The 22,100-nt window shown below is 45.1% G+C and overlaps 1 protein-coding gene across 9 annotated transcripts in view; it reads right to left on the bottom strand.

The window, feature by feature from the left end:
• Nucleotides 1-22,100, bottom strand: part of Srgap2 (SLIT-ROBO Rho GTPase activating protein 2) — a 219,765-nt gene that overhangs the window by 4,734 nt on the left and 192,931 nt on the right. For 7 of the 9 annotated variants that reach the window (XM_059280830.1, XM_059280832.1, XM_059280834.1 and 4 more), the window contains 7 exons: nucleotides 18,111-18,188; nucleotides 17,241-17,375; nucleotides 15,099-15,204; nucleotides 9,163-9,387; nucleotides 6,857-6,936; nucleotides 4,802-4,982; nucleotides 2,482-2,628 (listed from right to left, as the gene is read on the bottom strand). In XM_059280830.1, the coding sequence (XP_059136813.1) occupies nucleotides 2,482-2,628; nucleotides 4,802-4,982; nucleotides 6,857-6,936; nucleotides 9,163-9,387; nucleotides 15,099-15,204; nucleotides 17,241-17,375; nucleotides 18,111-18,188 (952 nt within the window). The other 2 variants (XM_059280837.1, XM_059280838.1) reach the window with 2 other exon arrangements.

The raw sequence follows: 22,100 nt of genomic DNA, 5'->3' as shown, positions 1-22,100 counted from the left end.
AGAAAAAGGATGCTCTAAAGGCCCTGCTGAAATGAGCCCTCCTTTGTCAAGTTTTCCACGACACTGGTACCTCCAACCACAGACTGAAGAGATTCCTCCCTCCCATGTTCCTTCAGGGCTTCCATACAACTGCTTTTCAGTTACCTTCCATATGGTCCTTTGCCTCGCCAGATTGTGAGCTCTGAAGAGCTAGCATTGGTGCTTGGCACAAAGCAGATGGTTAATATAGGATGTGGAATTAAACTGAAACGCCACACCCTAAGAACTCTGCTGATTTCCTTTTTCCATTCAAGGATGGCTGACTCACAGATCAGAACTGCTGAGAAGGCAGACTTAGGAGACTGTGGTAGCATCATCCCGGCTCTATCTGGGGCATAGAGACGAGGAAGACACAGATGCCGATTACAAGGAGCTCAGCCTGGAGGAGGAACCAGGAGTAGCACCGAGTACCAACAACACAAGCCATTGTGGTGCAGAATGAGGGCACTGTTTTCAGCCTCAAGGAACTCAGGGTGTGAGGAAGGCTTACCCAAATAGGCAATGTTTAGACCGAGTCTTGGAAGCTGAGGAGGAGTTAATCAGATGAGAGGGCCCCAGAGGAGAGAGTTCTCCAAGGCAATCAGGAAACTCAAGTTTCCCGGGAACACTGTTCTGGAGGCAGTTGGGAAGGCAGAAAGGCAGACTCACTCCTAGGGGCCAGGCATATTGGGGGCTGTCACTCATGCACTGATTGGCTGGTGCCTGGGAAAGTGTGAGTAGACCATGCTGACATGGTTTGGTTTTGGTCTGTCCCCAGGAAATTCATTGTAAGAATCTTAATACCACCAAGCAAGGAGTTCAAGAGAACGACCTTGACTTCCTACCAGATGTTTACCTTTCGGCTTTTTCAGCTTTTGTTCTCTGTAATTCCTTTGTATAAATGGCATCAAAGATATGTTGACTTAAAATTTAATACCCAGGGATGAAGCTGTAACTCAGCAGTAGAGTGCTCCACTTGTATACGTGCCATGTTGAGTTCTATCCCCAACACCATAAAAAACAAGAATAAAAGTGCCTAAATAAATATCTAACTTCACCTCCACCATCATCTTGGTTTCTGGCTTAATAAGCTCATGGCTTTGTGATTGCAGGATCATAATTAACACAGACTTGTAAATAATAAAAAAAATGTGATTAGCTGGCAGCTACTTTTTATTAGCTTGCCCTCCTAGCAGACTGGAGGGAAGTATAAAATCCTCCGCTTGTTTACCGGTCTGAATTAAATTATGACTACACTGAGTGAGTGAACTGAATAAACTAGATGAACTTGAGTGTGAAAGAGATAGGAAAGATCCGTGTCCCCCAACCCCTCTATTGTCTGGTTGGAAAAAAGCCAAGAGATCTGGCAACCTCATGTGGTTTACAAACAATAAGCATCTTTTATTCTCCTTCCAGTCTCAGTGTCCAGAGGCTATGGTTAACAGGGTTTCAAAGTGCGAATCGTCTCAGCCCTCCGGAGTCGGAAGGAATACACACTGTAAGTCATCTCCAATCCACGTTCACCACGAATGCCCCGGGGCTTGTCATCCTCCTGGCACTGGGCCACAGTTCAGGGTCTGGCGGAAAGAGGTCTGTAGGACTTGGTGTCTGGCCCCTTGAGATGAGATTAGTTCTCCAATAGCCTGAGTGCCTCCTGGGGAGGCAGCAGCTCATGGGCGGGCGAACGAGGACTCCCTCTAGATAGCCAGCAGGTGTGGATGGAGTTAGAACCTCAGAACACTGCTAATGGCCACATTGAAAGCTGGGGTCAGAATAAGCCTGCTGGACAGGAGTGGGCATCTGCAAAGGGACTGCTAGGGAAGGATAATACACAGTGCTAAAGCAACAAGGAAAAAATGAAAAGTGATTTCTGCCAGTGTGACAGGGAGCACAGGGTCACAGGATGGTTTAGGAGCTCAGCACACAGCTTCCCTTGGGCTCAGTGCTCTTCTCTTTTCCATGGCCATGAATGTGGGAGAGGGAGAACCAGACTCATGACGTCTAAGTTAGCCCACCTGGTGGACAGTAGCCTGGTGGAAGACATACGAAACTGAATCTTCAGACAGACAAGGGTCAAAGAAGACATCGAATACTATTTGACTAGGAACTGGAAAAGCGAAGGCACTGATGAGAAACAGCACACAAACGAGGAGCTGCTGCATAAGGGGCCCAAAGCTCTGAAGAAGGCTTGGCTAAGACCGCCAGGAAGTCTGGGCAGACAGACACTGCAGACCACAGAGTACCACAGGATGGTAACAGACAGGGGAAGGCTGGGGTCTACCCGCAGACCCACATACGCCTGCTCAGCCCTGCCATCCATGCGGCAGCAAACAACACACGGGGACTGTTAGGTGGGGAGCTGGAGCCCTGCGGACAGCACAGGAGCAGGGGGGTTAGGCCAGGGGTGAGGTGAGTGAGTGAGTGAGTCACTTAGGGGAGCAGAAAATGAAAAGCAGCGCTTACTTGTTGATGTTTGCAAGATAAATATCAGCTACATGACCCCCACTGGGACAGCTGGCCCCCGTTCTGGCTGTCACCTTTTCTTCAGGTGGCTCAGACATGACCTCAATCTCAGACTTGGGGCTGGACCTCTCCACGACACCGTCCTCGCTGGGGCAGAAGGGACAGGCAGGCAGGGGGAAGGGAAAACACAAAAAGCAGTGTTAAATCAGCAAGATGGCCCCCCTGGACATACACACGACCCCACACAGCCTGGAGGCAGCGGTAACCCCTGGTGGGGCTAATTTTGTGAACAGAGGCAAGGAAACCTGAGGGCCTCTGGAGGGTCATGTAAATAAAAATAAATAATCTGCTGAGTTCTATTTGATCCTCAGCTCCTCAGGAAAGCTTGGCTAGGGGACACCTGGATTCAAGGCATCTGCCTTTGACCCCATGCTGCTTTCATGGGGTGGCCATGATGGGACCACCTCCTGGAGAAGGAGGTGGAAGTCCAGGCTGTGGTTTATCTGTGGTCCTGAGCACTGCTGGTAAGGACAGGCAGCTCTTTAGTGACTCTGGAGGGAGATGCCAGTGTTGAGGCAGGGCGTGGACACATCGCCACTGTTGTAGTAGCACATCTAGCCTCGCTCAGAGCGTCCAAGATGGTCCCAGGTCTCTCCACTGCTCTCCTGGCCCCTCTGGCTACTGATGACAAAGAAAGTCCCTTTCCTCCCATAATTCATCTTCTCTCGATCCTGTAGTGAAGTCATAATGCTAAATTTGGGAGGGTCCTGTCCACGCACAGATCGCCACCAGGTTTTCGATGTTATCAACACAGGGAGGATTTCCCCGAAGAAGGAGCCCAGGAGAGGCTGGGAGGGTGCAGACTCATTCAGGATATCAACCTTTAAAAAAATAATAGTAAGGGGAGGACTAAAAACAGTGATAATGCTGTATCCTAGAGAAGTGTGAGGGCAGAGTTAGGGCAAAGGGACAGGGAGGCAGGTTTGGGTAGGCTACAAGGCTCACTACTTCCTGCCTAGGAAATATTCTCAAAGGGTGGGAACCAACAGACAGCCTATCCAAAGAGATGTCCAGAGCCAGCTCTGGTTTTCCTGTTCTCTGACATCCTTTTCCCTCCTTGCCTTACTTTTCTTCTCTTACAACGCTTCTTAAGCCAGATTTCTCCTAAAAAGGAACCTGTCAATTTTCATTTGCAGGTAGGAAGTACTATCAACGGCTCAGCAGGCCGGGGTGTAGACAGTTGTCTAAAAAGAGAAGTCCGGTGGCTCATGCCTGTAATCTTAGCATGAGGGAGGCTAAGGCAGGAGGACTGCTATGAGTTATACAGTGAGCTCAAGGCAACCTCAGTTACAGAGTGAGGCTGTATTAGTTAGTCTTATGTCAACTTGACACAAGCTAAAGTCATCTGGGAGGAGGGACTCTCAACTGAGACAATGCCTCCAGAAGACCCTACTGGAGGGCATTTTCTTAATTAGTGACTGGTGGGTGACGACCCAGCTCACTATGGGTGGCGCTATCCCTGGGATGTTGGCCTTGCATTGTGTAAGGAAGGCTGAGCAAGCCACGAGGAACAAGCCAGTAAGCAGCACCTCTCCATGGCCTCTGCATCAGCTTCTGCCTCCAGGTCCCTGCCCTGACTGATTTCCTGTCCTGACTTCTTTAGTGATGGAAGTGTAAGCCAAATAAACCCCTTTCCCCCAAGTTGCTTTGGTCATAGTGTTTCATCACAGCAACAGTAACTCTAACCAAGACAGTGACCCTATCTCAAAAACCGAAATGCACATACAGAAGACAGAGAAGGCTGGGTGCCTTTAATCCCAGCACTTGGGAGGCAGAGGCAGGTGGATCTCTGTGAGTTTGAGGTCAGCTTGGTCTACAGAGAGAGTTCTAGGATAGCCAGCTCTACACAGAGAAACCCTGTCTCAAAACAAAACAAAACAAAAACCAACCCCCCAAACAAAACAAACAAACAAATAAAAAAAAAACCCAAAAAAACATAGAAGCAAAAATGTTTTCTCAACCTGACCTTTCCAGAAAGGAAATATGCATGGTCAAATTAAAAAGTACATACTATCATTCATTAGGCATAAATATAAATACTGGCTGGCACATTTCTAAAACAAATTGGTTAAGTGGGGATTTAAAGGGAGAAGAGAAAGTGGGGAGACTGAGTTGCAGGGGTAGGGTGTTCTCCATGGTCCTAAAGCCTTAGGACCCTTTTGGGAATTAGTCTCCCTCATGCTCCTACTGTTTCAGAATTGAAGTCTCATGCCCACAGTGCAGCAGACACCACCCTCAAAGGTGCCAGGGTCCCACTTACGTGTCCTGGACTACGATGTACTGATGGGGGATGAGTCCATCTATACCATTGTGCCGGCCTTCCCACCAATCATCAGAAGCTCGCTGGTAAAGCAGCAGGGATGCTCCCTTCTTGAAGGACAGCTCCCGGGCTGTCCGTCCTACGTAGTCAAACTTGGCAATGGCCTCAATGGGCTCACATTCTGGGAAAGGCAGAGAAGAACAAACCACATGTTTCTAGGATCTACAGATCAGGAAACTGGATGAAAAGCCTACTGAGCGGGACTTACAGTGGTGGAAGGACAGCCCAGTGTGAAACATAAGCCACGCAGGCTCTGTAAAGATCTAATAGCTGGCATTCTCTCCCCGTCTCTGCTGCCTGTCTAACCCCTCTCTTCTGCTGGGGTAACACATGGAGACACTGCTTCCCTGATAACTTCTTTGTTGACTCCACAGCTCCTTGTCCTGATTCCATCTATCCAACCTGCCATTCTGTATTTTTCATTTCTTTTAGGTAGTACCGTGAACTGAGCTCAGGCTTCGTATGTGGATGTTCAAAGACAAGTGTTGTACCACTGAACTCTATATCCGGCCCATCATACTGTACTTTTCAGCAGTATCTCTCTTCTGATCATATAGTAAATCTAACATTTGAATCATACCATATTTTAAGTAATTTATTTGTGTTATTCATTCATCCCAGTAGAATGTAAAACATGGAAAGTGGTTTACAATAAATATATGGAAAATGCATATGAAAATAATTTAAAAAGTTGAAGGGTCTTGGAAGTGCAATGTGTTTTTACTTCTGTGTGGGCTTTCCTTTCCTCATCTATGAAATAAAACGACAGGAATGAAGTTGTTAGGAGGAGTCAATTACAGTCTGTGAAGAACTTAGAACAGTGCCCCAGCACTGTGGGATCTGGACATTTGGTCGTTGCTGTCCTCACTTATCTGTTCTAGGCCGCAGGAGAGACTGGATAGTAAGTAGAGGGAGGGCTCTCCAAGACACAGAACCATTAATCATAAATACCACTGCAGAGAGGAAGGCTGATTAAAAATAAGCCTGTGCTCATAAAGCTCTGGGTGGAAAGTCAGCCCTACACGGGCTGGCTGGAGATCCCACCGCAGAACCAGTGTCTTAGTAGTCCGGTCTCGGTTCTTCATAGTCTCAGGTACATCACTTGACTTGCTGACCTCTTATTCTCAGTTGTCCCATCTACCTCACTAGAGATAAAGCCTCTGACAGTATGAGAACAAGGCAGCTCCGAATACTGAATTCTCCAGTAATACCAACTTCTCTCCTAAAGATCATATTGATCCCTCTAACACCAGGATCTGAACAAGAAGTCCCATCTCTCCCTTCAAAAGCCGTCTCCAGACTGCAGGATTTCTAGCAAGGCTGGGGGCAGGCAAAGCTCTGCAGACTGTGCCATTTTATTCTTCTGCCCATAAAATTCTGAGGCCCCTTGTCAACCGCTGAGACTTCCAGAGACCAAGTGATCCAGAAATGGAGGTGTGGAACGGCTGGAAGCAGGGAAAAGTGCTGGCTGGACAGACTCTAATAAATCATGGGCACTCTAGAGGGGTTCGAGGATGACAGCTGAGCATTCCACCCCTGGATGCACACTCACAGGCTGTTCAGCACACACAAATCTGTACTTTGGAAGGGTCAATTTTTCCAGTTGGCAGGCATGCAAGCGTGTGGTTTCTGTGTCCTCATTCCCACTCCCCTCACTTGGCTTCTGCTGCATTCTTGGCACCTAGCATCTCTATTCCCCAGGCTTGATGTTTTTTAAATGAGCTTTCCTTTGCTTTGGTTTCCAGTAACCTGGCGGCACTAGGGGCTTCTATCTACTGGACTCAGGCTAGATAGGGAGCTAAGAGGTGGGGCAGGGAAGCTGAAGGACTACACAAGGTCTAGTTATTCACCTCTGGTTTGATCTCTTATGTGAGAAATGTCCCTCCAAGGAAAGGAGAGACAAGAAACTCCTTTCTTCTCCTTAGGGCCCTCTGGACAGCAGAGTTCACTGAATGCACAACACACATAATCGTTTCTGCTCTACTAATAACATACCGTCATCACTGGTGTGGTGCTCTGTTGTCACATCCTGGGCGCAGTCTTCAGCAGAGGTAGTCTCTCCATGAGTGCTGTCACTGCCACAGAAGAGTAACAACTGGGACATCAGTATTTGCTCCTAAAGTTCTCTTCTTCCCCTTGACACAGCTTCCTTGGAACAACTGTGGGCTTGCTATACTCTAAGCACACAGCCACCAACTGCAGCCACTAAGGCATCAAAGCATTAGTCCTCACATTGCAGGGAGCCCTGGAGGGCCTGCTAAAAATCATACATTATCCCACTCTGAGCTTTACTGAGTCACAAGATCTGTCTAGGGTTGGAGAATCTGCATTTCATTCTGGTCCCACAGGATCTGGTGCTGTTGGTCTGGGCTTTCCACTTTGAAATCTGCACCATGGTAAAAGAATGATACCTTTTTGAGGTTCCATGTAGTCCTAAAATCCCACGCGTCTCCCCTCCTACGCCTCTGGCCCAACCCTATCAACACCCGAGCTCCAAAGTCCCAGCAGCAGTCCTAGGCAACCAGAATCCAGTTTGGAGACTAGTAAGTGGGTAGTCAGAAATGTACTTTCCCACATCTGTGGAGAGCAGCCTGGTGCCTCTACTCCCTGATGGTCCTGATCACTTGGCCACTCTCCAGGATTTGGGGGCTTATCTTTTCACTGCCTTAGCTCACTGTGATGGTATCTCTCTTTCTTCCTAAATAAGAGAGGTCAGGAGCAAGGTCACTGACAATTGCTCCTTGGTGTCTTTGGCCCAAGGCCTGGGACAGTGGCACAATGATTACCTGTGTGGTATATTCCAATAAATATCACATACACAACACATGGGGTAAGGGCTGAGGAAACACCTGGGAGAAAACTAGAAGGAAAAGCTTTCACGTGTGTGTCCTGTAAACCATACTCCTTGGTCTCTGTCCCTGGGTAAGGACTGGGGATCAGGGAGCTGGGAGCACTCTGCCCCTTTATTGGTCCAGAACCTGCAGTGATTTGATACTTAAGAAGCTAAGGCCAACTTTACAGGTAAAGGCAAGAACTAAAGACACCATTCCACAGCTCTTAACTCTCATGCAAAGGGGAGTCATGTGCAAGAGAATATATCCTTGGAGCTCACCTACTGGGCCAACAGCCCCAGTCACCACTAACCACCTGTCAGTGACAGGAGCTCAGATGCAGACCTGGGATCACAAGTCTAGGAGAAAGTGGATCCAAGGAAGTCACTGCCTTAGGAAGTTCAGAGAGGCACAAATATTGTTTTCTTCACTCCTTGGGCAGCGGTTCTGAGGGGGTCATGGAGGATCATGGACCAACTAGCTGCTAATTAAGTAAACACATGCCTTGTCCTCTCCTACTGAGGTTGATAGCAATGGGACTGGAAGGATTGGTTCCAGATGTTAAATCTAGACGGAATCTGATTTGGTCTGGCTATGTCTTCAGCTTCTATTGAAAAACCATTTAGGAAAGCAGGGAGGAGGTATGGGACACCAGGGGTTAGTGAAAATTGGAACTGTAAAGTGGTATTACAGTTTATGTGTGGGGTACTGGATGGAGCCTTATCCTAGAAGCTAAGAGATCAGGGTTGACTCCCAATTACTGGGGTGGGCTGAAACACTGCACTGGCCTCTCTGGGTTGCAAGGAGTTTGTCTGTAAAAGGGAAGTAGTATTCCATTTTTTGGAAATGATTCATTTGTCTAAAAGAGGTAGTCTACCACAAATGTACCCAGAAGTTCCTTTTAGAATTCTGTGCTCAGGCTAGGCCATGAAAAACTTTGTCTACATAATCTCATATTTTCCTGGGGGTGGGGAGAACTGTGCCTAACTACCCCAGATAAGTTTACACCTTTTTCTTGTCACACATTTCTGAAATCATTCTGTTGTGCCATCTTACAAACTCAGGCAGGAGATTCTGCTCACTCAGACTCTTCCTCCTAAGAACAGGATTCCCTGGGGCTCAGCTCTGTTTCCACCACAGCACACAGCTTGGGCACTGTTGCCCAATGAACAGCAGGTCTAAACACCACTTTGTAAACTCTCCTTTCCTGGATGTTGTCATTATCTTTCAGGATGGTCCCTAGTTATACAATACTCATGAAAAAGAAAAAATAAAAGGGAGGTTTGGTGAAGTAACACTTATTCTGTAGGTGGGTCTAAGATGGGAGAACAGCCAGCTCCTGCCACCTGCAGAACCTGTAAGTGGAGGTGGGAGGACCTGGCTGCTTCCCTTTGGGTTTTGCTTGACCATCTGGCCCCTATACAGTTATTATCAGGTATTTCCTCCCCTCCTCCCCTCCCTGGCCCCTACCAGTAATCCTCCATGCTTCCTCCTCTGCTGTAGATGGGGCCCTCCAGCTCCCTGGGATTTGGGAAGATGTTCTCATGTTGGATGATGATGGTTTTAATCAGTTCATTCACGTGGGCTTGACAGGACACCTGGTCATGGCCCTCTGGCACTGACATCAGTGAGGGCCCGAAGCAGATGGCAAGGTTGTAGGGGTCCATCATGTTCTCTTCACTGAACTGTGATAAGCTGGAGGGAAAGGGAAGGGGGGAAATTGGAAAGCTCTCACATGAATGCCCAGAAAACACAAACACAAGAGACATCGCCAGAAGGAAAGTCAGAAGTTCACAAACTGCCACCTGCCTTTCTGGGCACCAGAGGCCTCCTGGGAAGTCAGGTGGGGAGAAGAGAGTGACTACTGATGGTTATTCAGGAGCCAAGGAGTCAAGGAAAGACGTAAGACCTGCTTGCAGGTCTGACCCTTCTCCAGTTCCCCAATCAAATCCTTATGAGTCTCATTTTTACCCTTACCTTTGACCTTATGCATCAGAGCCACCCTGCTCTGAGAACATCCCATCTAACTCTGCAGAACTGGATATGGTTCCCACAGACAACTCACTAAACAACCGAGCAGATGGGGACCTCAGCTTGCTCTGGGAAACAGTCACATCATATGCTTTCATGCATGCATACAAAAGAATCAAATTATTGGGCATTTTCTATTCCAAATACTATACTTTTAGAAACATAGTCAGCTGATTAACTTTTTTATTCCACCAGGACAGTGAATTCTTTTTAGAACAGTTAAGGCAACTATTTAACATTTTCATAATATCCTCTTGTATTAGTACATCCAGGAACTAATCATGCATTCTGTTTGTATTCTGCTTGGGGTTCCCTTGGATGTAGGCTAATTTCATTACTGTTTATTTGTTTAGAGATTCTTCCTATTCTCAGTCAGCAGCTGTTCTAGTCACACCCCAGCCTTGGCCAAGGACCTAAGCACTCAACCATCACTATGCTTGCTGAGTCCCCATGGGTCTGTGCCTGTGGTGGTTTGAATAAGAATGGCCCAAAGGTTCATATATTTGAATGTTTAGTCATCAGGGAGTGGCACTACTTGGGAGGGATTAGGAGGTGTGGCCTTGTTGGAGGAAGTGTGTCACTGGGGATGGGCTTTCAGGTTTCAAAAGCCCAAGCCAGGTCCAGCGTCTCTCTCTTCCTGCTGCCCATGGAACCAGATGTAGAACTCTCAGCTACCTCTACCATGTCTACCTGCATGCCACCACTTTCCCCACCACAATGACAACAATGAACTAAACCTTTGAAACTGTGAGCCGTAATTAAGTGCTTTCCTTTATTAGAATTGCCGTGGTCAAACACTGTCTGTCCTAGCACAGAAGGCCGGGCTGACTTTGGGCACATCCTCTACAAAGCTCGAAGGGCTATGGACATTGCTGAGGAGGTTGGCCTTCCTATGGTCATCAGCAGTAGCTTCTCGGTGTCCAATTCTGACAGATGCCGAAAAGAGACTTGAGCCTTTGGATACCACTGCCATTCTGGATTGGGTGAAGTTTATTTCTAGTGTGCCCCACATCCAGGCTCATGTTACAAAGCTGTTTTTCCACTAATACATGGCTTTCTCCTCTGCTGGAGCATCTGACACGCATCTTGTGATCCTTCTATAATCACTGTAGGACATCAGAAATGGCATGGCATGGTGTGAACAATTGCCATGGAAAATAGCAGCTGCGAAGCACTATTATTCTACAATATCAAAACTAAATGCAGGAGAGGCCAGTGGGGAGGGGTATCATCTCAGTGGCTAGATGGAGATGACTTGGTTTTGCTTAAGGCAGGAAGTCATTACGTACTTCAGTCTTCCTGCCTCAGCTTTCCAAATGCTGGTATCACAGTCCCGTACCGCCATATCCAGCTCACAGGAATTATTAGAGAATTAATTTTAAAATCCTTCTCTGGTCCCAGAGTTAAAAGAAAACAGAGGTTTAGAAAAGACTGGGGAAATATATAAGTCTGTTTTATAATCAGATTAAAACTAGAGAGAAACAAGAGAGATTATTACTTTGATAACCTCAGCAGAAATGACCCACACATGAGATGCCATATGATGCTGTAGTGACCCAGGTCCTGGTATCTTGGAAACAGAAAGCTCAGTAAAGCCATGTTTCTTTAATGTGATCTGATAGAGTTTTTTTTGTTTTTGTTTTTGTTTGTTTGTTTTTGTTTTTGTTTTTTGGTTTTTCGAGACAGGGTTTCTCTGTGTAGCTTTGCGCCTTTCCTGGGACTCACTTGGTAGCTCAGGCTGGCCTCGAACTCACAGAGATCCGCCTGGCTCTGCCTCCCGAGTGCTGGGATTAAAGGCGTGGGCCACCACCGCCCGGCGAGTTTTAGTAACAAGAAGAAACCAGAGTTTCTGGGAAGTGTGATAGTCTAAGGGAAGCATTCTGTTCCCAAGAAACCTGGGTAAAAATTCTATAACAGATGAAGGATGTGAAGTATCTTGTCCCCACCCCTGAAAAGACTGTCCTATTCATAAGAGGCTACAGGGATGAAGATCTGGAAGAGGACATATCTTTGTGAACTGTAGTCCATTTAGTAGTCTTAAGAATTTATGTCCATTTCTGATTTCCACTAAAAACCAAACCAAATGAAAACAGAACCAAAAAAGGATCAAGAACCTTATGATCGCTTATCTTGGTTGTCAACGTTGACTTGCCTGGGAAGAAGGAACCTCAGCTGAAGAACTGCTCCCATCAGATGGCTTGTGAGCATATATCTTGGGAATTTTCCTGATTGCTATTGATGCAGGGGGGCGGGGGTGCTCAGTCCACCGTACCATAGGCAGGTAAGCCTGGACTGTGTAAAGAAGTGTAGCTGTACATGGGAGCAAGTCAGTAACCACCATTCCTCCATGGTTTCTGCTTCAAACTCCTGCCCTCATGCACGCACACATACACACACACACACACACACACACACACACACACACGCAAAGGTAATTGAGAATTTGTTGCATACCAATCAAAAAGGCTGTCATCAAGAAAATAACTGACAATAAGTGTTGGTGAAGATGTTGGGAAAGAGGAACCCTTATATAAGCCTGGCAGCAATGTAAACTGGTGCTGCTGCTATGGAAATCAGAATGCAGGTGCCATAAATGCTAACTAGAACTACCACGTGACTCAGCCAAAACACTCAGGTATATTCCTAAAGGATTCTAAGTCAACATACCACAGATAGAGTTACATTCCCATGTCTACTGTTGCACTATTCACAGTAGCCAAGGTATCAAACTAGCCCAGCAATAGTCCATCAACAGATGAATGGATAAAGAAAATGTGGTACCTATAAACATGGTTATTTTATTCAGGTATAAAAAAGAATGAAATTATAACATTGGCAGGAAAATGGATAGGACCCAAGATCATTGCATAAAGTAAATAAGGCTGACTCACAAACATAAATATCATACTTTTTTTTTCATATGTGGTGTGTGTGTGTGTGTGTGTGTGTGTGTGTGTGATGTGAAAACAAAGAAGAGACTAGGAGAGAACAGAAGGACTAAAGGGGGGGAAGGGAGAAGAGGAAAGGTAATGGACTATATGTAACATGAAAGCGCAAGTAGGCACTGTTTGGAAGAAGAAGTGGGGGGCATGGGTGGCAAATAAGAACAAAGCAAAATGGAATATATGTATAAAAAGATCATAATGAAACCCATCACTTTGTATTCTAAATAAAAATAATAATAAATAGAAGTATACAATTCAGTGGCATTTTGCATATTCACAATGTTGTGTAACCACCACCTACCTCTAAGTTGCACAACATTTTCATCATCCCTGAAAGAAACCTGGTATTCACTAAACAGTTACTTTTCAACCTTCCTCTCAGTCCCTGCTACCAGGAACCTACTCTCTATTTCTATGGATTTGCCTGTTCTGGAGATTTCATATACATGGAATCTTACAATATTTAGTTTTCATTACCTCAACACAGTGCTTTCAAGGTTCATCCGTATGGCAGCATGTGTCGATACTCCATTCCTTTTTATGGCTAAACAACATCCTACTGCATGAACATTTTGTGAGCTCAGAGGCAGAACGTCCCCAAGCTGCACATTCAGATGCGATCCACAGCCCTACCTAACACAACCTCTTGTTCACAACAATGTGAGGCTGCACTTGAGTCCACTAAGCTTCACCTCAAGTGCCAGCCTACAGATACTATTAGTTTGCCTCCTTGAGATTCAGTATGTGTACAAGAACAAACTTCAGCCAGGATTAAAGTGTGCTTCCCCAAAGTGTGGGTCCAGGTAAAGTCGTCTCCATGAGGAACCACCTGCCAACTCCTCATGCAATTCACTTTATCAGCTGTCATCTTCCCATGGAGACTTCACAAACTGTGTCCTGTATGCTACTCTTTTCAGAAACACTGAGTATAAATGCTTCTTCACCTTTTCCATATAACACCCTGTTGATCAGTACAATACTTTAAAAATTATATATACACAATAATTTAAAAACTATATACATACCAACAAATTAATAATTTCAATGCTTTTTTTTCCCTAATAATGGCCATTGTCTCTTACACTGCATCATGCTTACTCTATTTTTTCTCTCCCCTGAAAGTCCAGGAAAGACAAGTTAATCTACCAGCTGGTCTATTTGGCTGCCTCTGTCATGCTTCTAGTTCATGGGGGACATACAAGGCTCAGGTTAAGGGTAGGTATGGCTGATGTGAACAAGCAGTGAATTGGGCCCTAAGCGGACTGACTAACCATAGAGCAGTGAGAAGTGTTTCCAGGCTATGACTGAGCACACATAACTGATGAGTTCTGAGGAGTTCATCTCAAGGACAGATGGGGTGCTGAGTTAGGACTCTGTCAGAGTTAACTTTGGGGAGATGCAGACTACAGAGCCAGGACTCTCTGTAGTTCTGTGTTGGGACAGGTGATGATGTGGGCTTCCCAATCAAGCCTTAGGCAGGGGCCGCTAATCCCAGATATCTCTAAGGCTGGGCCGATCATGAATGTCTAAAGAAGGATGAAGCTTGTGAAATGGACTCTAAAGCTGTAGTCATTTTAAACAAAGACTAACCATGTATGATGACTTCAATATTCACAAGGTATGTGCTAAAACTAGAACATTCTGGCCCTCTGGTTTACCTTTTATTTCCCCGTTTTGATGGATTCAGGAATCCACAGAACTATTTCTTGGCTATATGGAAACCTAGAACCAGCATGATGATAGATGAGAACATGGAGAAGGCTGGGGACCGTGGTAAGCTCTGCCTGTCTCACCCAGTGTTCAAAGTATATCCTAAGGCTGACCCTTTCTGTCATCTTCTGGCCAACCAACACCTCAGCTAGACTATGCCATGGCCTCTCTTAGACCTTCTCAGTAACTTCTCCACAAAGCAACTGGCAGGCTTGAAAATAAATACCTAAATGCCAAGATCATATCATTTTTCTCTTTAAAGGCTTTGAAGTCATTTCCCAGATTCAAACTTCCTATTCCTTACTGAGACTCTCAAGTCTTCTATGTCCTTACAGCCCTCCTTTCTCACCACTGTTCAGGCTACGCTTACACCTGGTCTTCTCAGACAGGCCTTCGTGGCGAGCACATCTCTAGATCAGCTCTTCTTCTTTCATCTTTTGTCCACTAGGACCTCTGAACTCTCTCCCCATCTTTACTCTTTTCTTCTTACAACTATTCCACCCCATGTATCTACTATCGTCTGTTTCTTTCCTTGGACCATGATCTAATGATAAAAGGCTTTTCCTTTTTCATTTAACATTGTATTTTTAATAGCCTAGCACTGCAGTTGGCATATGGCAGATGCTCAGTAAGTGTCTGTTAGGATGGATGATTAGACATAGATCCATATGAAAGCCCTGGGTAGTCAAAGCCAAGTTTTTCACTGTGAAGGCTACTCACTGATTGAGGAAGGCAAAGAGGTATCTCATGATAATCAGAGTGGGTTTGGGCAGGACCAGAAGGACTTTCCGGATATGCACAGCTCTCTCTTGCAGGTTGTCCATTGCTGAAAGAAGACAGGCATGTGTTACCCTGCAGCATGACTGCAATCCCGGAGAGGAACAGTCAGAATCTTCTTTTCACAAGCAGTGTAACTCACAGAGCAAGCAGAGCCAGCCCACAGACAGCCCTGGCACAGTGACATGAGTTTTATCTTGGATGCTCTGTGGAATGAGGCTGCTACAAGAGACCACATGCTGGGACCCACAGCCTGACTGATACAGGAATCAGGGTGTATGCTCCATAGGCACAGACTACTTTGATATGTTCCCTGCTCTAATTTAAACATCAACAGGCATAGAGCTGACCTTAATCCTGTCATGACTACTGAATGCTCAGCCTTGAAGGGTTCCACACACGAGAAGGGACAGAGGCTGTATGAGTCCTTCCTTGACCCCTGTATACACAGTTACCTCTTCCTCCTCTGCATAAGTTTGGCTTCCACTTCCCTTATCTAAAGTAGAGATGAACAGAGCCTGACTACAGAGTCGAGAGCTGGACCCTGGATAAGTAGTAAAATCTGTCAAGAAGACTAGAGAAGATTCCTGACTTTAATGCGGTGGTCACGTTGGTACAGATTTGGCCATCTGCCTGTGGCCTCTGTCATGAACAGCCTCTGACTTCCACAGTGTGCCAAGATGGACTTGATCTGGCTGTCTTATATGAATAAGAAATAGCAAATACTGGATTGGGAGCAAGAATAAGAAGAACTGGGGAGCTGAGGGATCTGGTGTGTCTCGGCGACTCCAGTCCCATGTAAGAGACTTCACTTAGGTCCAGTCTTGGAAAAGACATGAGGATATGACCTAAGTAATGCATGTATGTAACTGTTCACATTAACTCCTTTCCATTAGACTCTCACAAATACATGGGCAACAGAGAGAGCTAGTATCCCAAATGCCCCAGGCTTTTCTCAGAACAACCAAGAGAAGAACAAGTAAGTATTCAGACCAAACGCTGGGCCCAGCTGAAAATTCAGGAGGCACGAGGGCCTTGTTCAACCTGGGAAAATCCTTTTCTGTATTTACTCTCTTCACCTTCTGGGGCCATCACATAGACAGGGTCTATGTAGTGCTATCTTTATGTCAACTTGATACCAGCTAGAGCCCTTTGGGAAGAGCGACCTCAACTAAGAAAATGCCCCCACCAGATCAGCCTGTGGGTAAGTTTGTGGTGTGTTTTCTTGATTGATGTGGGAGCACCCAGCTCACTGTGGGCGCTGGTGGTCTCAGGTGCTATTAGAAAGCAGGCTAGGCAAAGCACGGGGAGCAAGCCAGTGAGCAGCACCCCTCCACGGCCTCTGCATCAGCTCTTGCCTTCAGGTTCCTGCCCTGTTCAAGTTCCTGTCCTGACTTCCCTTAGTGATGGAAGTGTAAGGTGAAATACACCCTTTCTTCCTCAAGTTGCTTTTGGTCAGTTTTTTTTTCAATCATAGCAATAGAAACCCTAAATAGGATAATCTGCTTCCTGAATAACTTGATAATATCAATTTAAATTTCCATGGATTGCTTTCCGTGGAATCAAGTGATAGGATGCTTCAGTATCATGAACTAAATGTCTAGGAATAGCTTTCCAAGCCCTAAAAGAGAAAGAGAAAATATTAAATGGTACTTTTAAGTGCACAAACGGGCTTTTCTTGTTTGCAGACACATGTGAATATGTGTAGCAGGTAATCCATGGTACACACAAAACAAGTAGGGAGCAGGGTCAGTGTTTACTTTCCTCTGGTCCTATTAATAGCACAGACATCGTATATAAGCTAATAGAAAAGCATTTTACTAAAGACAATAAACCCAGAGATGTGAAGGAATTAATGACCTAGATCAATTAGAAAGGAAAAAGCCAAGAGTCTTGACTTAGATTCTATATTATTACTGTTAAATCATTCTTTTTTTCTCCCCACCAGGGAGAAAACAGTGGAGATAAAGAAGCAAAACTCACTGGTAGAAATAAAGAACAACTTTACTGAAAAGCTTATGATGAAACAAGCTGATGGAAATTTCCCAATATCTTGCTGCCATCTGTGTGTATAATGATACTTACTGACACAGCCAATCAAGTCATGGAAGATGTCCTTGGGGAAGAGCGGGTGTTCCAGCCCCCGGAAATAAAGCTTGAGGACACCAGCTATGGAGTCCATGTCATGGTCATTCTGGTCCCCAGCCAGAGGGTCCTCTCCTGAAGACAGGTAGCCCCCACCCCAAAAGGAAAGAGAGCGAGTTAAGCAAATCACATAGCTTCCTCATCTCATTCTCCACGCAGCACGACGGCCATGATGTGGCAGACTGTTCAGGCTAATCAACATTCCCGGTGGGTTGGGAGTGGAACCAAGATTCTCTCACAAGAATCAGGAAACTGGGAGGAGTCTGAGCCTCTGATGGAGAGAAAACAAGGCCAGGAGGCCAGCTTCTCTGACTACCGTATCAGAGGACACCTACTGACAGAACAGTCATCCCACAATCCCAATGGAAATTTTCATATCAAGTGTAATTAAATTTAATGATAACACCAACCTTAAATTGAAACTATATATATCCATTACAGTGACAGAAATTGCCAAAGCTTGCCCATTACCTTAATAGACCACAAGATGATAAATGGGATACAATGAACAGGCACATTAGCCTTGATATTAACTGCCACCAAGGGTTCTGGATGAGGCTATTAACTGTCTGGATATATAGTAACTACTTGGGTTTTGGCAGATCATCACAGGAATGAGGCAGGATGGGTGGGGCTAAGAAAGAAGGAAGCTGGGACGTGTCCCAGCATCTCTGTGTACCTCCTAAAAGTCCAGAGAAAACAGGCAGTCTCTTAGGCTTATATATAAGCACAGAGAACTCTAGGGGAAAAGGCGGAGCCAACTCCCCAGGGCTGACACATTTGTCTTATGGCTGTTTATTCCCACCTCACCTCTCTCAAAGGCGTTTTTTATGTCATTCACTTCCACTTGTGACCCAGACACCCGGAAAATCCCCTCATGTTGTAGGCCTAGAAACACACAAAATAAAGTGGTCAAAGTGAAAAAAAGCAAGTTTGTAGTCATACGGTCAAGATTAGTATCATACCCATCTCCACTGGTACCATGTATTTAAGTATTTTGTCTTTTCTGGTTTAGGACAAAGGAGGAAAACAGGGCAGTGATGTTGGAAAAGTCTCTGGGAGGATTACGAGACATTAGTATAAAGAAAGCATCTGGCCAAAGACTTAAGGAAAAGGATGTTCACACCCACCTCTGATTCTAAGGGAGACTCCCCGGTTGTGGCCTTCTGACCTTAGTTTTATGTTCCTACCTGTGGAGTGGGGAAGTCACTGGGTGGTGCTTTCTTATTGCCCGTGGTTAAGAATGGAGGTGGTCTTGGCAGGCAATGCATTAGGTAGCATTAGAGAGGTTAGCAGAGGAAGACTGAGGCTGTTATGATTTCTTTAGCATTTTAACACTAGCCCCATTATTCTAGGAGAAAATGCTTTCTGAACTGATGAAAAACAGGACATAAAGACAAAAATGCACACCCAACATTGTCAGTCCTTGTCCTAGGCACTGATCCCTGACTGCTTGCAACCTTTTTCTAAAGAAAACATGTAAAGACTGTATCATGAAGTATACAAGAAACTCTCCTCATGGTTTTGCTGGAGTAGGCAGCCATGAAAAATAATGTTTATATAATGACTGCCACTCACGCTTTCCTATAAAGTATTTGGTCCTCACATAACCTTACAAGGTCAGGGTTAGCAGCAATCCCATCTTCTAGATGAGGAGACTGGTGAATGACAACACAGCAAGAAGAACCAGGACCAGAGCTCAAAGGCAGTCTTGTGGCTGCAATCACAGACTCAGTTTTCGGTGTCGGACGTGGGGCCTATTGGTCTGCAAGTGCAGAGGATGGGAGGGAGCCATCTTGGCCTGTCTGTACTCAGACACAGATTACAGAGAGCGCCACACATGCAACTGTAACATCACCAGTGACTGACCCAGCGAGGGGCTTAGCTAATATCCCTAGCTGCATCAGGACTTTCAGTCTTTTTCCAAGCCTAGATCTCCTTTGTCAATGTTTCTCTGTGATCCTCTAAAAGCCTTGATATAAACCTCAGATTGAATCTAGAAAAACAAACAAAATAAAATAGTGCTGTATTTTGCTAGATGTTTCAGAATTACCCTTGAAGTGAGGGGAGCTATATTCTATTAGTTAGATTTCTGGAGCTAACACCATACAGGCTAAGACTGAAACTGTGGAAATCTGACTGAAAGTAAGTGAAGGGAATGTGATCACCTGGCTTGTAATAAGATGTAAGTTGTTTGTCCCTCTAAGGTAATCTCTAAAATATCCTGCACAGAATGGCAAGCAACATTAAAATCTCATCAGTGCCAGTGTGGTGGAACTATGTTAGTTACAAAATGGGGTATGAGAGCCAGAAACTGTTGTTTAACACAGAATGTATCATAAATAGCAAGGCTCTGACACAAACAGAAACCCACCCAAAGACTTAGCAGAAACACAGGGTATAAGGAAATGTCATCTCAAACCAGGCTACTTGGTATGTTTTAGCTGGGAAAGTACTACCCAACTTCTTGAAAGGGTTACCTCAGTGCTTCTGGGTAGGTTGGATGGCTAAGGAATGTAGCCTTGGCCTGTGGGACCAAGGAAGAACAAGTGAGAGATGAACTTGTTGGAAATCAGACAACTGGCCGCAAATACTGAGCTCTACTTCAGTCTGGCCTCCAGGCCTCCTGGAGAATGGATGCCCTAGATTAGGACCACTTATTACTGTGTGTGTATGCAAGAATGTGTGTGTGTCCGTGTGTGTGTGTGTGTGTGTGTGTGTGTGTGTGTGTGTCCGTGTGACACGGTACATGTGTGGAGGTCCATGCTCTAAGGATTAACTCACATCACCAGCTTGCAGGGCAAACACTTTTACCCACTGTGCCATCTCACTGGCCCCCCAGACAGATCCTTAGAGGATCTGACGTGACAGTTCTGAGAGGAGAAAGAAGACATTTTCCAGAAAGGAGAACCAGTTGGCCTTTTGTTAGAATGCATAACCAAAATAAGATAGCCACAGTCTTTATTCTCCGTTTCTTCTTAGCACACACTAACATAAAAGCATAAAAGCCCCTTGGATTTGGGCAAGCTATTTGGAACTGACATAAAGCCTGCTGGACTCAGCTGTTGCTCAGAGTTGCTCTCCTAGCTAACTCTTGAACTGACTGTTGCAACAACCACCTCACATTCCTTTCTTGAAAATGGTAGATTAAAAAAAAATCCCTTCATGGTTAATTTGAGTGGTTCCTCAAATTCCTCCTCTTGAATACCCTCATGGATCACCCTGACCTATCACTATGAAGAGTGTTAGTTTCCTGACCTATATAATGGGATCTATAATATTTATCTTCCAGAGGATATGATAACTGTTAGGATGTAAAAGTTCCTAGCATTTGGTGTGCCATCAGCTCTTTTGAGGCTAACAAAGTTATGAATCCACTAAATGTACACATACAGAAAATTGAAGCATAGCTTTTTAGGGACTCCATGAATTCCTTGAATCTTTTCCTTGGGCAAACAGCCAATTCAACTATACAAATACTTTTTGACTAGCTATTATGTACTGAAATAAAAAAAAAAAAATCAACAATGGCCAGGAGTGGTGGCTCTGACCTACAATTCTAGCACTTGGGAGGCTGAGGCTGGAGGATCCCTGAATTTGTAGCCAGCATGCTCCTTCTAGGAGGTTCCAGGCCAGTCATAGTTACATAGTGAGAGTTTGTCTTAACAGACATCCACCTCCCACAACTCCAAGTTAACAACGTATTTATTGTTTAGTCCTAGAATACACAAAACTTCTACTTGCTAACCAACACTTTCTGTGATAGAGTATTAATTCACACACACACACACACACACACACACACACACACACACACATACACACACATTTATTTATACGTCCTTTTGTCTTTGAGAGTGTGTAGCATTGCAGGTACCTGTTAGTGTGGGTGTATACACATGTGCGTGCATGCGTGTGTGGAGGTCAGAGGTCAACATCAGGTATCCTCCTCTATTGTTCTCTACCTTTGCTACTTTAGAAATAAGGCTCCTTGCTGAACTTCAAGCTCTTTGCTTTTGCTGGGCTGGCCGGGCAATGAGGCTCAATGATCTGCCTGTCTCTGCTTCCCACATACAGCTGGCACTGGGGTTACAGGCATGTGCTGCCATGCCCAGCTTTTTATGTGGGTTCTGGGGATCTGAACTCAGGTCCTTGAACTTGTACAGTGGGCACTTTACCAACGAAACCGTAAGTGTAAAGTCTTATAATCAAAATATTGTTTTCTAAAGTTATTTATTAGTGATTCATTCTCCTCATCTGTAATGCAGCTAGGTTTACTTATTACTGCTCACATTCTATTTGGGCTTTTATTTACATCTTAGTTTGTTTGTTTATTTATTTATTTATTTTTCTTTCGTGTATCGGAACCACTAACATCATTCTAAAGTGAAAACCACACAAGAGAATAGATTCATTCCTTATTTTATTTTCCATTCCTCCACTATTTGCATCCATTGTCTACTTGTAATGAGCAACCAGTAAAACACTAGATTCTAGACTCATTGTTCCTGTATTTTTCTGTAGAAATGAGAAGATACATATATAGTCCATATATTTGTAAATCTTTATTCTTATATGAAAGCCTCCCTTCACTCACTCTGTTTCAGCCTGTGTACTTTTCCTTACACACGTCAATAGTTTCTGTACTTTGGTTCTCTCTCCACAAAACACTCTTCCTCAGGTGGACACATCACTTTCCCTCTTCCTCACAACTCCACTCAAATGTGAGAAGAGGCTCCTGTGACCCACCCCAGAGTGCCTCTCTCCATTCTCCATCCTGCATCTTGCTTTGCTTTTCTT

The sequence above is a fragment of the Peromyscus eremicus genome, chromosome 15 (assembly GCF_949786415.1).
Source record: "Peromyscus eremicus chromosome 15, PerEre_H2_v1, whole genome shotgun sequence".
Taxonomy (NCBI): domain Eukaryota; kingdom Metazoa; phylum Chordata; class Mammalia; order Rodentia; family Cricetidae; genus Peromyscus; species Peromyscus eremicus.
Note: the sequence above shows the minus strand (reverse complement) of the source record. Positions and strands in the feature narration are given on the sequence as shown.